Genomic DNA, 15,380 nt, shown 5'->3' on the forward strand with positions numbered 1-15,380 from the left:
TAAACAACCCTCTCATGGACTGAACTGATTAAAACCACACTCCTGTATGCTTCACCCGATGCCGGTGTCTATGTATTTCCATTGTGGACCTCGTGTTGCCCTGTTATGTATTTTCTTTTTATTTTATTTTCGTTTCATGTCCTAAATGACCTGCTCGCAGAAAAATACTTTTCACTATACCTCGGTACACGTGACAATAAACAAATTCAAATCTCAAATTCAAATTCACCGAGTTGTACTGCTGTGCCACCCTCAATATGTCTCCCCTCCTTCGCCCAACCGCCCTTCACCCCCCCTTCCGGCCCCGTCGACATGATGTCATCTGCCCTGCACCCCTGTCCACATCAGTGTGCAGCACTTGGTCTGTGATGTGGGGGATCCTCTATCCTCACCACCTTTCCCTGTCAACAAGGGTACCGGTGGCTGCCGTTACCCCTGTTAGTGATAAGCTCTGTGACCCCTGTCCTGTTTCCCTAGTGGGATCTGCTGTGAGTCTCCCCACTGGGTGGGCCTTGTGTTTTCCCACCAACAAGGTGGTACCTGGTTGTGTGGTGGTGACGGTGATCGTCCTTTGCCAGCCGCCTCCATGCTAAGAGGCTGGTTTGCGGGCAGGTCCTGCAGACGGGGGTGAGCGAAGGATGTGCGTGTTTGCTGGGAGCGTAGCTGCAATGTGATGTTGACATTCAATATCATTACCATCGCTGAATCCCCCACAATCAACATCCTAGAAGTTATCATTGATCAGAAACTGAACTGGACTAGCCATATTAATACTGTGGCTACCAGAGCAGGTCAAAGGCTAGGAATCCTACGGCGAGAAACTCACCTCCTGACTCCCCAAAGCCTGTCATCTACAAGGCACAAGCCAGGAGTGCAATGGAATACTCTCCACTTGCCTGGATGAGTGCAACGACAACAACACTCGAGAAGCTCGACACCATCCAGGACAAGCAACCCGCTTGATTGCTCCCCCTTCCGCAAACATTCAAACTCTCCACCACCGACGAACAGTGGCAGCAGTGTGCACCATCTATAAGATGCACTGCAGTAACTTACCAAGGCTCATAGAATTTACAGTGCAGAAGGAGGCCATTCAGCCCATCGAGTCTGCACCGGCTCTTGGAAAGAGCACCCTACCCAAGATCCGCACCTCCACCCTATCCCCATAACCCAGTAACCCTACCCAACACTAAGGGCAATTTTTTTAAAAATTAAAAATATATTTATTAAAGTTTTTAACACAATTTTTCTCCCTTACAAACAATAACCCCCCCCCCCCCCCCGTAACAAAAAAAACACGAGAAATCGCACAGAGCAAGATATAGACATGGCAAAATGATATATTGACACAGCTTTGTACACTGGCCCTCACCCGGACGTGCCAGTTTCCCCAACCCTTCATGTTATCTCTTGCTCATCCACCCTCCCAGGCAGTCCCCCCTCCCCCCCCCCCTCCACCCCCTCCCAGGACGTCCTCTCCACCCCCTCCCCCCCCAAGGTTGCTGCTGCTGCTGACCGACCTTCCTCTAACGCTCCGCGAGGTAGTCTAGGAACGGTTGCCACCGCCTGTAGAACCCCTGCGCAGACCCTCTCAAGGCAAACTTAATCCTCTCCAACTTTATGAACCCAGCCATATCATTTATCCAGGCCTCCAGGCTGGGGGGCTTCGCCTCCTTCCACATTAGCAAGATCCTTCGCCGGGCTACTAGGAACGTAAAGGCCAGAATGCCGGCCTCTTTCGCCTCCTGCACTCCCAGTTTGTCCACTACTCCAAATATTGCTAGCCCCCAGCCTGGCTTGACCCGGACTTTCACCACCTGAGATATTGCTCCCGCCACTCCTCTCCAGAACCCCTCCAGTGCCGGGCATGACCAAAACATATGGACATGGTTCGCCGGGCTCCCTGAACACCTTCCACATCTGTCCTCTACCCCAAAGAACCTACTCAACCTCGCCCCCGTCAAGTGCGCTCTGTGGACCACCTTAAATTGTATCAGGCTGAGCCTGGCACACGAGGAGGAGGAATTAACCCTACCTAGGGCATCAGCCCACAGACCTTCCTCGATCTCCTCCCCCAGCTCTTCCTTCCATTTACCCTTCAACTCTTCTACCAGCGCTTCCCCCTCTTTCAACTCCTGGTGTATTTCCGACACCTTGCCCACCCGACCCATACATCCGAGATCACCTTATCTTGAACTTCTTGTGCCGGGAGCAACGGGAATTCCCTCACCTGTCGCCTCACAAAAGCCCTCACCTGCATATATCTAAAGGCATTTCCCGGGGGTAACTCGAACTTCTCCTCCAGTGCCCCTAGGCTCGCAAACGTCCCGTCGATGAACAGGTCCCCCATTCTTCCAATCCCCGCCCGATGCCAGGTCTGGAACCCCCCGTCCATCTTCCCCGGGACAAACCGGTGGTTACCCCTGATCGGGGACCACACCGATGCTCCCATTGCACCCCGGTGCCATCTCCACTGGCCCCAGATCCTTAGCGTTGCCGCCACCACCGGGCTCGTGGTATACTTTGTCGTCGAGAGCGGCAGCGGTGCCGTCACCAACGCCCCCAGGCTCATTCCTTTACAGGACGCCATCTCCATCCTCTTCCATGCCGCCCCCTCTCCCTCCATAACCCACTTGTGGATCATCGCCACATTTGCTGCCCAGTAGTAGCTCCCCAGGTTTGGCAGTGCCAACCCTCCTCGGTCCCTACTGCGTTCCAGGAACCCTCTCCTTACTCTCGGGGTCTTATTCGCCCACACAAACCCCATAATACTCCTGCCTACTCTCTTAAAAAAGGCCTTAGTGATCACGATGGGAAGGCACTGAAACACAAACAGAAACCTCGGAAGGACCACCATTTTGACCGACTGCACTCTACCCGCCATGTCCCATCTTTTGAAATCCTCCTCCATTTGCTCCACCAACCTCGTCAGATTCAGTTTATGTAGGGTCCCCCAACTCCTGGCTATCTGGATCCCCAGATACCGAAAGCTCCCCTCCGCCCTCCTCAGCGGTAGGACCCCTATCTCTCTTTCTTGGTCCCCCACCTGTAATACAAAGAGCTCACTCTTCCCTACATTGAGCTTATAGCCCGAAAACTACCCAAACTCCCTTAGAGTCTGCATGACCTCCACCATTCCCTCCATTGGATCCGCCGCGTACAGCAACAGGTCATCCACATATAGCGACACCCAATGCTCTTCTCCCCCTCGGACCACCCCCCTCCATTTATTAGACTCCCTCAATGACATGGCCAATGGTTTGATCGCCAATGCGAACAACAGGGGGGACAGGGGGCACCCCTGCCTCGTCCCTCGGTACAGTCGAAAGTACTCCGACCTCCGCCGGTTCGTCACTACACTCGCCATCGGGGCTCTGTAAAGGAGCTTAACCCAATTGATAAACCCTACCCCAAACCCAAACCTACGCAGCACCTCCCAGAGGTACTCCCACTCTACTCGGTCAAAGGCCTTCTCCGCGTCCATAGCTGCCACTATCTCCGCCTCTCCCTCCTCCGATGACATCATTATCACGTTTAAGAGCCGCCGCACATTGGTGTTTAGTTGCCTGCCCTTTACAAATCCCGTCTGGTCCTCGTGGATTACCCCCGGGACACAGTCCTCGATCCTCGTGGCCAGCACTTTTGCCAGCAACTTTGCATCCACATTGAGGAGCGAGATCGGCCTGTACGATCCACATTGCAGTGGGTCCTTGTCCCGCTTTAGGATCAAAGAAATTGTCGCTTCCGACATTGTCGGGGGCAGGGTCCCCTCCTCTCTTGCCTCATTAAAGGTCCTCACCAGTAGCGGGGCCAACAGGTCTGCATACTTCCTATAGAACTCCACCGGGAATCTGTCCGGTCCCGGGGCCTTCCCTGCCTGCATGCTCCCCAAACCCTTCTCAGCTCCTCCAACCCAATTGGTGCCCCCAAACCAGCCACCTCTTGCTCCTCCACCCTCGGGAATCTCAGCTGATGTAGGAATCGTCTCATCCCCTCTTCCCCTGCTGGGGGCTGGGATCTGTACAGCTCTTCATAAAAGGCCTTGAATACCTCGTTTATTTTTGTTGCACTCCGAACCGTGGCTCCCCTTCCATCTTTGACTCCCCCTATTTCCCTCGCTGCCATCCTCTTACGGAGCTGGTGTGCCAGCATTCGACTAGCCTTTTCCCCATACTCGTAGGTCGCCCCCTGCGCTTTCCTCCACTGTGCCTCCGCCTTCCCTGTGGTCAACAGGTCAAACTCCGTCTGGAGCCGTCGTCTTTCCCCAAGTAATCTTTCCTCCGGGGCCTCTGCGTATCTCCTGTCCACTCTCAAAATCTCCCCCACTAACCTCTCCCTTTCCATACCCTCTGTCTTCTCCCTATGAGCCCTAATGGAAATTAGCTCTCCCCTGATCACCGCCTTCAACGCCTCCCATACGACACCCACCCGCACCTCCCCATTGTCGTTGGCCTCCAAGTACCTTTCGATACACCCCCTCACCTTCCCACACACCACCTCGTCCGCCAACAGTCCCACATCCAGCCGCCACAACGGGCGTTGGTCCCTCTCCTCTCCCAGCTCCAGTTCCACCCAGTGCGGGGCATGGTCCGAAATGGCTATAGCCGAATACTCCGTCCCCTCCACCCTCGGGATGAGCGCCCTACCCAGAACAAAGAAATCTATCCGGGAGTAGGCTTTGTGTACATGGGAGAAGAAAGAAAATTCCCTGGCCTGCGGCCTTGCAAACCGCCATGGGTCCACTCCCCCCATGTGATCCATAAACCCCCTAAGTACCTTGGCCGCCGCCGGCCTCTTTCCAGTCCTTGATTTGGAGCGGTCCAGTGCTGGATCCAACACTGTATTGAAGTCCCCTCCCATTATCAGGCCTCCTATTTCCAGGTCCGGAATGCGCCCCAACGTGCGCTTCAGGAATCCTGCATCATCCCAGTTCGGGGAGTATACGTTTACCAACACCACCCACGTCCCTTGCAGCCTACCGCTCACCATTACATATCGCCCTCCATTGTCCGCTACAATAGTCTTGGCCTCAAATGACACCCGCTTTCCCACCATATTGCCACCCCTCTATTCTTCGCGTCCAGTCCCGAGTGGAATACCTGTCCTACCCATCCCTTTCTTAACCTGACCTGGTCCGCCACCTTCAGATGTGTCTCTTGGAGCATGGCCACGTCCGCCTTCAGTCCCTTTAAGTGCGCGAACACTCGAGCCCTCTTCACCGGCCCATTCAGGCCCCTCACATTCCACGTTATCAGCCGGATTGGAGGGGCTCTCACCCCCCCCACGCCCCGCTGACTAGCCATCTTCTTTTCTGGGCCAGACCCGTGTCCACGCCTCCCTCACCCTCCAGTCCCCCAGAGGGGGGACCCCCGTCCCGACCACCTCTTCTGTGTCCCATTCCCTTTCGGCCAGTGCAGCAGCAACCCTTTCCCCCCCCCCCTTCACCCCCCTCCCCTCGCCCCCGCTAGACCCCTGTCTAGCTTTTTTGCTCCCCCCATGTCACTCCCGTAAGTCAGCTGACGCCTGCTGGCCCCGGCTTCTCCTGCCGTCCCATTGACCTTCCTGCGTGGGAGTCTCCCAATCCATATGCATTCCTTCATTCCCCTTCCCGCCTTTCTTCCCGCGCGCGGGAAAAAACCCCGCGCTTTCCAAAGCCCGCTCCGCCCCCTCTGGCGCAGGTCCTGTCGCGGCCTTGTCTCTCTCCCCCAGCCCATGTAACATTTCCTGCGCGTGATTGACCCCCTATATACAACAACCATCACACATCAAACCCCAAAACATCCCCCCCACCCTCACAAACCCTCAGTTAGAGTCCAACTTTTCGGCTTGTACAAAGGTCCACGCCTCTTCAGGCGTTTCGACGTAATAGTGTTGGCCCTTGTATGTGACCCACAGTCGCGCTGGCTGCAGCATTCCGAATTTCACTTCTTTCCGGTACAACGCCGCTTTGGCCCGGTTGAAACCCGCTCTCCGCTTTGCAACCTCCGTGCTCCAGTCCGGGTATATTCGGATCTCTGCATTGTCCCACTTACGGCTCCGCTCCTTCTTGGCCCATCTCAGGACCCACTCTCTGTCCGTGAACCGGTGGAACCTCACCACCATCGCCCTTGGCGGCTCATTTGCCTGGGGCTTCTTCGCCAGCACCCAATGTGCCCCGTCCAACTCCAGCGCCTCGAAGGGGCCTTCGTGCCCATCAGCGCCCCGATCATTGTGCTCGCGTATGCCCCGGCATCGGCCCCCTCCACTCCCTCAGGGAGACCCAGGATTCGCAGATTCTTTCTCCTCGACCTGTTCTCCAGGTCTTCGAGTCTTTCCGCCCACCTCTTGTGTAGCGCCTCAAAGAACAAAGAACAAAGAAATGTACAGCACAGGAACAGGCCCTTCGGCCCTCCAAGCCCGTGCCGACCATACTGCCCGACTAAACTACAATCTTCTACACTTCCTGGGTCCGTATCCTTCTATTCCCATCCTATTCATATATTTGTCAAGATGCCCCTTAAATGTCCCTATCGTCCCTGCTTCCACTACCTCCTCCGGTAGTGAGTTCCAGGCACCCACTACCCTCTGCGTAAAAAACTTGCCTCGTACATCTACGCCTCGTTCTGCTCCACTCTCACCGCCAGGCCCACAAGCTCGTCCTCGTTCTGACTGACTCTTTTCTGTATCTCCTGGATCTTAGCTTCGTGGGCCTTCTGCGTGATCCAGAGTCCTTCAATTGCCGAAAGCATAGGCGCCAACATCTTTTTGCGCATCTCCTCGCGCTGCTCCTCGAAGCAGCGCTTGATGAACTCCTGCAGCTCCCCTTTGTCCCTGGCCGCCGCCATTTTGTTTTCTTTCCCTCGCTTCTCCCATTGCTCCAGTGCCGCTCCTTTGGCCGTTACACTTCTGGTCCGTTTCATATAAGTTGGCAGTGTTTGCTTCACCAGTCTGCCCCAAAAAGTCGATGGAAACTCCTGAAAAAGGTCTGAGAGTCGGCTCCAGACGGGAGCTGCCGAATGCGCGACCTACTCCTCCATGGCCGCCACCAGAAGCCTCGTCCCTGCTTCTTCAATGGCCCTGGTAGATCTTTTCACAGTTGTTCCCTCTGCTGCCAGAATTCACCTTTGATAGAGTCAAGCCAGATTGCAGCTTTAAGCTTGCCCTTCCCCCGCCTGCATGCTGGAAGAGGCCCTCGTCTACTGCTGCAGCTCAAGCCAAATCATTCACTGTTTCTGCCGGGTCTGGTAGCCAAAAGACACAACATTCCTGGGGGACACCGTCAGGGGAATGCTGCAGTCTTCCTGCCACACCGGGAAATGTCAAACAAATGCCGTGGGGGCCCTGTAAAAGAGCCCAAAAGTCCGTTCCAAGCGGGAGCTGCCGAATATGCGACCTAGCTCTGCATAGCCGCACCCGGAAGTCCACAAAGGGCAATTTTGGACACTAAGGGCAATTTATCACTGCCAATCCACCTAACCTGCACATCTTTGGACTGTGGGAGGAAACCGGAGCACCCGGAGGAAACACACGGGGAGGATGTGCAGACTTCGCACAGACTCCTTAGTCAACACCCTCCAAACCCACGTCTACTACCATCTAAAAGGACAAGAGCAGCAGGTAACAGAGAACCCCACCACCTGGAGGTTCCCCTCCAAGTCACTCACCACCCTGACTTGGAAATGTATCGCAATTTCTTCACTGTTGCTTGGGCAGCATCCTGGAACTCCCTCCCGAACAGCACAGTTGGTGCACCTACACCTCAAAGACAGCAGCGGTTCAAGGAGGCAGCACCACCTTCTGAAGGGCAACCAGGGATGGGCAATAAATGCTGGCCTAACCAGCGACGCCCACATTTTTTTAAAAATGTGGGGCCTGGGTGTAACACACAAGTTATGACAGACAGCTGGCCAGGTTTCCGGTTTGGGGGCAGGATGGATGAGATCAGGGGTGCTGTGGACAGGCAGCACTTGGAGACAGCTTGTGGTCCTGAGGGGTTGCTTCCTCTGCTTCCTCTGCTGTGTGGCTGCACCTCTGGGGAGAGCACTGAGGAGAGCCGGTGGCCGGTGGGTCAGCAGCAGAACATGATCACCCCCATCCACTTGATGATACTGCTGGGTTATGAGGGTTTCCAGAGGGGAGGGCTGGGTGGGTTCCCACATGACCAGAAGCTCTCTGAGTGAGCAGTCAGCAGTGTGAACAGCCAGGAGACTGTAAGGGGGCGGGGTGGGGGGTTATATGACAAACTGCAGCAATGGGGGTCTGAGCCACACCACCCCAAGCCAGAAGGGGACTCCCCCAATGCATGGTCTTGTCACCAAGTCATATTCCTAGCCACTCCCTGAGGCCCAGGCAGACACCCCCTCAGCAAAGCTGAACAGTTTTGAGAGTTTTCTTCGCTTCTTGTACCGCCCCAACAGACATGGCGCCCGGGCCCCGCTCGTAAATACTTGCACCGATTCACGCCCACGTGACTGCATCCTGAGAGGATGGGGCAGCAGGTCCCCAACACATTTATCGTAGGCAAATCGATGCAAAACACAGCTTTGCGTGGGGTTGCCAACTGGGGGTAGGGGGGGGGGGGGGCGCGAACCTCGATGCAGCCACCAGTGGGGGACCAGAGCATCCCGTCAAAATCGGCGCCAGGTGGCAATCCCATTTTCTGTCCCACACGACGTTCTCCGCCCGACCGCGAATCCCGTTGCCGGTGTCGGGCAGTGGAGAATCCCCTCCACATTTTCCTCAGGCGGGTGCAGGGGAACCAGGAGGATTCCTGACTGTGCGCATTAGCTTCGTCAGTGAAAATCTGAGTCACTGTTGGTTTCGTCAACCACCAACAAATCAACCCTCATAGCACCTATCTGATAAATGGGTAACACATTAAAGAACTAAATTAAGGAACTGTCGATGGTGATTTCCTTATATGACGTCAGATTTCAGTCGTAAAATTCATAAGTGCCCGAAAACACCTTGATCCGGTTGAGTATAAATTAGTTTAACTTTCCAAGTGTCATCATTTGGGAGTAGAAGAGGTTTCAGTTCGGCTCCAGAGAATGAAATCTTTAGGGGTTCACCTCCTGACTGTGGGATTTCTTATCGCTGCGTCTGTTACAAAATGTTCAGGGGTGAAGCTGGTGAATAATGGTTACGATAATGTTGTCATTGCTATTAACCCTGATCTTCCAGAGGATCCAAACCTCATCATCAAAATTCAGGTAGGAACGTTAACTGAGCCTTCAATGCAGCTGTTGACTACTTTTCACTATTTTGAATCAACGTTACTATAGGTTGAAGGTAGATTTAGATTTATTGTCACGTGTACCGAGGTACAGTGAAAAGTATTGTTCTGCGTTCAGTCCAGACAGATCACTCCATGCATAAAAAAACATGGGGCATACGATAAATGCACAATATAAATACACAGACATCGGGTGAAGCATACGGAATGTGGTGCTACTCAGCAGAGAAGATGCGTAGAGAGATCAGTTCAGTCCATAAAAGGGTCATTCAAGAATCTGGTAGCAGCGGGGAAGAAGATGTTTCTCAACCTGTTAGTGCGTCTTCTCAGACTTTTGTATCCTCTGCCCGATGGAAGAGTGAGTAAGCCGGGTGGCAGGGGTCTTTGATTAAGCTGCTCGCTTTGCCAAGGCAGCGGGAGTTGTAGACGGAGTCAATGGATGGGAGGTCAAAGAATTGAAAGGGAACAATCCTGGCATTCCACAAGTTTTCTTTTGTGACCAGCCAAGGTTCTATCGGCTCACAGAGGTCGGCTTTCTCGATCCTGTTACACAATTCAGTTAGTAAGAGGTCTTACAACACCAGGTTAAAGTCCAACAGGTTTGTTTCGAATCAATGGCTTTTTCGGAGCGCTGCTCCTTCCTCAGGTGAATGAAGAGGTGGTTTCCAGAAACATTTATATAGACAAAGCCAAAGATGCAAGATGATACTTTGAATGCGAGTCATTGCAGGTAATTACGTCTTTACAGGTCCAGACGGAGCAACTGGGGAGAGGGTTAATCACAGGTTAAAGAGGTGTGAATTGTCTCAAGCCAGGGCACCTGATAGGATTTTGCAAGCCCAGGCCAGATGGTGGGGGGCGAATGTAATGCGACATGAATCCAAGGTCCCAGTTGAGGCCGCACTCATGTGTGCAGGACTTGGCTATAAGTTTCTGCCCAGTGATTCCTCATTGTCGCACGTCCTGAAGGCCGCCTTGGAGAATGCTTATCCGAAGATCAGAGGCTGAATGCCCTTGACTGCTGAAGTGTTCCCCGACTGGAAGGGAACATTCCTGCCTGGTGATGGCTGTGTGATGTTCGTTCAACCTGTGATTACCCCTCTCTCCAGTTGCTCCGTCTGGACCTGTAGACTTAATTACCTGCAAAGACGTGCATTCAAAGTATCGTCTTGCATCTTTGACTTTGTCTATATAAATGTTTCTGGAACCCACCTCTTCATTCACCTGAGGAAGGAGCAGCGCTCCGAAAGCTAGTGATTCGAATTAAACCTGTTGGACTTTAACCTGGTGTTGTAAGACTTCTTACTGTGCTCACCCCAGTCCAACGCCGGCATCTCCACATCATGACAATTCAGTTACACCATGGCTAACCCGTAGTTTTAATTTCATCATACCCATCTTCATTTAACAACCCTTAATGCCCTTGCCAAACAAAAGCGTATCAGACCCAATCCTGACATTTGTGTGAAGAAGTGCTTCCTGAGGTCACCCAGGATTGCTTGTGTCTAAGTGTAAGCCCCATGTTCTGGACTCTCCTACCAGATTTCTGCAGCCGCCCTGTCAAGCCCTTCAATCACCTGCAACATGTGAAACCCATGAACTTGCTTCAAGTTCTCCAAACAGTGCAGGTCGGCATTTAGTTGAGCCCATATGGATTGCGCAGTCTTTCCCCTGTGGGAAGGCAGCTCGTTATCCCAGGCTGCTTAACTTCAGCTTGACGAGCAACATAGTTTATGATTCTCCCAAATTGTGCACAGGGCTACGCCGGGAATTTAATCATCCAGAATCCCAAATTATCCAGCAGAGAGTGTCTTCCCGTTGCTTAACCAGCCAGAATTACCCCCACTGAATAGGGTGGCAATTATCTGGAGCCAAGTGGGAAGAATTCGCAGTGCCTCTTCAACCACCCATAATTAGGCAGGTTAGGAACATTGGAGCACGAGCAGACCATTTGGCCCATCAAGCCTGTGCCGCCATTTAAACAGATCATGGCTGACCATCTACCCCTTCGCCATGTTAATAATAATAATCTTTATTATTGTCACAAGTAGGCTTACATTAACACTGCAATGAAGTTGCTGTGAAAATCCCCTCGTCGCCACATTCCGGCGCGTGCTCGGGTACACGGACGGAGAATTCAGAATGTCCAATTCACCAACCAAGCACGTCTTTCGGGACTTGTGGGAGGAAACCGGAGCACCCGGAGGAAACCCCCGCAGACACGGGGAGAACGTGCCGACTCCGCACAGACAGTGATCCAAGCCGGGAGTCGAACCCGGGTCCCTGGCGCTGTGAAGCAACAGTGCTAACCACTGTGCTACCGTGCCACCCATACTTTCCCTCACTGTCTCCAAATCCCTCGTTGACATTAGCATCCAGAAATCTGGTTTTGTTTTAACCAAAGGCGATCACGCACTAACAAAAGTGGGCTCCTCAGCCTTGAAAATAAACAACTTAAAAGGAAATGAAAGCAAAATACTGCAGGGGCTGACGATCTGAAGTAAGCACAGAATGCTATGGAAAAACTCAGCAGGTCTGGCAGCGTCTGTGGAGAGAGAAACAGAGTTGACCTTGTGGGTCCAATATGTTCTGAAGAACCATAGAGACTCGAAACGATAACTCTGCCTTTCTCTCTGCAGATCGTGATGACTCAAAAGCAAATGACTTTTGGAGCTCGCAATAGCTCTTTGTGTGGTCCGTTGTCACATTTTGTTTTGCAATGCATCTGGCAAGTACCCTAATCGGACATTTTGCAATGTTAGATGCTCAATATAGATGTCAGAATGTTTAGGACAGGCAGGAGGGTAATAAAATCATAAACCACCCCGTTCACCACCCCGCCTGCTCCCATCCACCCACCCACTCACCCCTGAGTCCAATGTTAAAGTCCACAACATAAACTGGCAGTATTCCACATACTGGAGAAATTGTTGCCGATTTTACCGGGGGAGTACAGTGGTTCAGAAACATTGCAATAACCGTGTTTCTTGCAGGAAATGGTGAATTCAGCGTCTTCCTTCTTGTACAATGTCACCAAACATCGAGCTTATTATCGAGAAGTGAAAATTCTACTGCCTATTACCTGGAGTCCAAATGCCAGCTATGAGAGACCAACCACCCAGTCATACGAAAAGGTAAACGCTGGAACAATGGCATATTTTTTTCTATTTTGTGGGTATTCTGTCACCCGTGCTTACTCTTAATCGTGATCCTTGAGGGAAACTGAAATACAGCAAGGGGGAATACAGCCATGTGTTCTTCATTTCATCTATCCTAGTAACCCATTGGGAGCTTTGGAGAATGCATTCTGCTTTACCCTGTCCACATGCACATTGGTTTAAAGAGAGTGTTTAATGAAAATGTATTTTGTCACTTGACATTCAGTTTGCTATTTCCAAACTTTCTCCTATTTATATCTTTCCTTCTCTGTCCACACTTTTGCTGTTTATGTTTCACAACAATTTCAAGAAAGTTTATTTGCTCCCCTGGTGTTACTTCCCCCCACCCCCCTTTTTATCTCAACAGGCCGACGTGATCATTGCTGACCCTCATCTTAAATATGGAGATGACCCCTACACTCTGCAGTATGGTCAATGTGGAGAGAAGGGGCGATATATCCACTTTACCTCGAACTTCATGTTAAACGATGGTCTGATTCCCATTTATGGTGCAAGAGGTAAAACACTTGGCAGTAAATTCCTTCCAAATGTTGCTCTGGGTGATGTTCTGCAAAAGCCTAGAGTAGGTCATTGGAACAAACAAACTTCAGAGCTAGTCTTCGGAAGTACACCCAGGAATTGGTACTGTTATGCTTCCCAGCAAAATATTCACTTTTCTCCCCGAAGCCGTTTGATTCTCAACAAAACAAATACAAAGCTACTATTTGCAACAAATCGAAAGTTAGACATCAGTGTTGTATCAATCTGTTCCCTCCTACCTTCGCTTCTCCTTCCTCTCCTTCACTTTGATGAAATACCTTCCCTGAACCCTGCTTCACGTTGAGCATTGTACTTTGACCGTCATTCCTTTGACCTCCTTCCCGTGTCTGCGTGGGTTTCCTCCGGGTGCTCCGGTTTCCTCCCACAGTCCAAAGAAGTGCAGGTTTGGTGGATTGGCCATGCTAAATTGCCCCTCAGTGTCCAAAGGGTTAGGTGGGGTTACTGGGTTACGAGGATAGGGTGGGGGTTTGGGTTTAAGTAGGGTGCTCTTTCCATGGGCCGGTGCAGACTCAATGGCCTCCTTCTGCATTGTAAATTCTATGATCTATGCTCTCAACCAATGTTCTTATTTTTACAGGTAAAGTATTTGTTCATGAATGGGCCCACCTCCAGTGGGGAGTGTTCGATGAATATAATGATCTGGTGCCCTTTTACTTCTTTGACATGCAAATCAAGGCAACGGGGTGAGACATTCTCCAATTCCAATAGCAGGATTTACTAAAGTAGAAAAATCCTTTCGGGTTTCCTACATACAGTTGACGGAAAATTCTTGTGATGCATTGCACTAACACACAATTGAAATAAGCTATTGGTCAAAGATTCAAATCATTTACAATGAGCAAATAGCTACAGAAATTTTGATAATTAATTCTAAGCGTGTAAGCATCACCGGCAGACTTGGGCGAGATTCTCCGTTTGGGAGACAATGGGTTGGATTCTCCGATGTTGAGGCTGCGTCCTGGGCCTCGCCGGAAAAATTGGCGAGGCCCCAGCACCGATACTCCGACTGGTGAGGGGTTCACGGCCGAGCCACGTGAAATGCACGGCCTTCCCAATGTAAACGCCTGGAGACTTACCGGGTCCGTGGCCGTGCATGCGCACGGCGACGATCTGCAGCGGTCGCGCCGTACAACATGGCACGCAGACCCGACCTGCCAGATGGTGCCCCCCCTGGACACCCCCTCGCCACCCCTGGGCCACTCCCCATCAGTCCCCCCAGCCCTCGCCGACGTCCCCCAGGCCAGCAGCACAGCTCCCCCCCCCCCCTCCCCGGCCCCCCCACCCCCCGACTGTGGTGGCGTTGCTCACAGTCCAGTTCGCCGAACAAGCGCGCCTTTCGGGACTTGTGGGAGGAAACCGGAGCAGCCGGAGGAATCCCACGGGGAGAACGTGCAGACTCCGCACAGACGGTGACCCGAGCCGGGAATCGAACACGGGTAAAGCAACAGTGCTAACCACTGTGCCGCCGTGACACCCCATGTCCATGTCAGGGACTTGGGACATCTGTCAGTTCCAAATTTCAAATGAGCGCAGTACCACAAATCACAGGACAGTTCTGAAACTTGAGTATCAGATGAACAAAGCATGTCCTAAATCACTTTCATTTTTTGATAAATTGCCGAATGACTACCTCAGGAATCAAAATATTACGGCATGTTTTGTTTTCATTGCCAGGTGTTCAGAAGAATTAACAGGAACGATTAGCTCGTGTACTGGGAGTTCCTGTTCCACTTGTAGCATTGACAGCAACACAGGCCTTCCGAATAGTGATTGTCTGTTTTTCCCAGACAAGAACCAAAAGACGTCTGCCTCAATAATGTACCTGCAAGGGTTACCAGAAGTAAGTAGAACTTTTCAGAGGTATTTTCCTCGCACATTATTCACAGATACACCTGCAGCAAGAAAAAACAAATATAATATCCAGTATTCACATCTCAATTGTAACACGAACCAGATTTCTTCGATTGCTGCAACAGATTGGGCTACACGATTCTAATATTTCCATTTCAGTTCCCGCTCACTATCACACTGAGAAACCTTTTCATTGAATCGCGCCCTATTAAACAACAAGTTTGAGTACTGCGTCCAGTACTGATCACCGTGCTACACAAGAGATTGGGCAGACTCGGGAGGATACAGATGAGATTTCTGAGGATATTTGCCATGAGGAGAGATTGAATAGGCTGGGTTTTGTTTTCTATATTACAAAGGAGACTTAATTGGCTGTATGGAATGATGAGGCGGCTAGATAGAATGGATAAGGAGGGTCTATTTCTGTCAGCAGTCAATTCAAAAACCAAGAAACAGAGGAACAAGGATCATTGGTAGAAGGATTAGAGAGTTGAGGAGTAATTTTTTCAAACAGAACGTGGGTCTGGAACTCACTGCCACATAACATTGTAAAAAACACTTGCATATGCAGCACAGTGTCACAATGGTTAGCACTG

The 15,380-nt window shown here is 51.6% G+C and overlaps 1 protein-coding gene across 1 annotated transcript in view; it reads left to right on the forward strand.

Moving 5' to 3' along the window:
• Positions 1-8,996: 8,996 nt before the first annotated feature.
• The window catches only part of LOC140426082 (calcium-activated chloride channel regulator 1-like), a 39,379-nt gene continuing 32,995 nt past the window's right edge, over positions 8,997-15,380 (forward strand). The window contains exons 1-5 of the mRNA XM_072510421.1: positions 8,997-9,191; positions 12,208-12,348; positions 12,740-12,890; positions 13,511-13,616; positions 14,608-14,773. Coding sequence (XP_072366522.1) covers positions 9,030-9,191; positions 12,208-12,348; positions 12,740-12,890; positions 13,511-13,616; positions 14,608-14,773 — 726 coding nt within the window. The 5' untranslated portion in view covers positions 8,997-9,029. The remainder of the gene's footprint in view (positions 9,192-12,207; positions 12,349-12,739; positions 12,891-13,510; positions 13,617-14,607; positions 14,774-15,380) is intronic.

This window comes from Scyliorhinus torazame, chromosome 7, assembly GCF_047496885.1.
Source record: "Scyliorhinus torazame isolate Kashiwa2021f chromosome 7, sScyTor2.1, whole genome shotgun sequence".
NCBI lineage: Eukaryota > Metazoa > Chordata > Chondrichthyes > Carcharhiniformes > Scyliorhinidae > Scyliorhinus > Scyliorhinus torazame.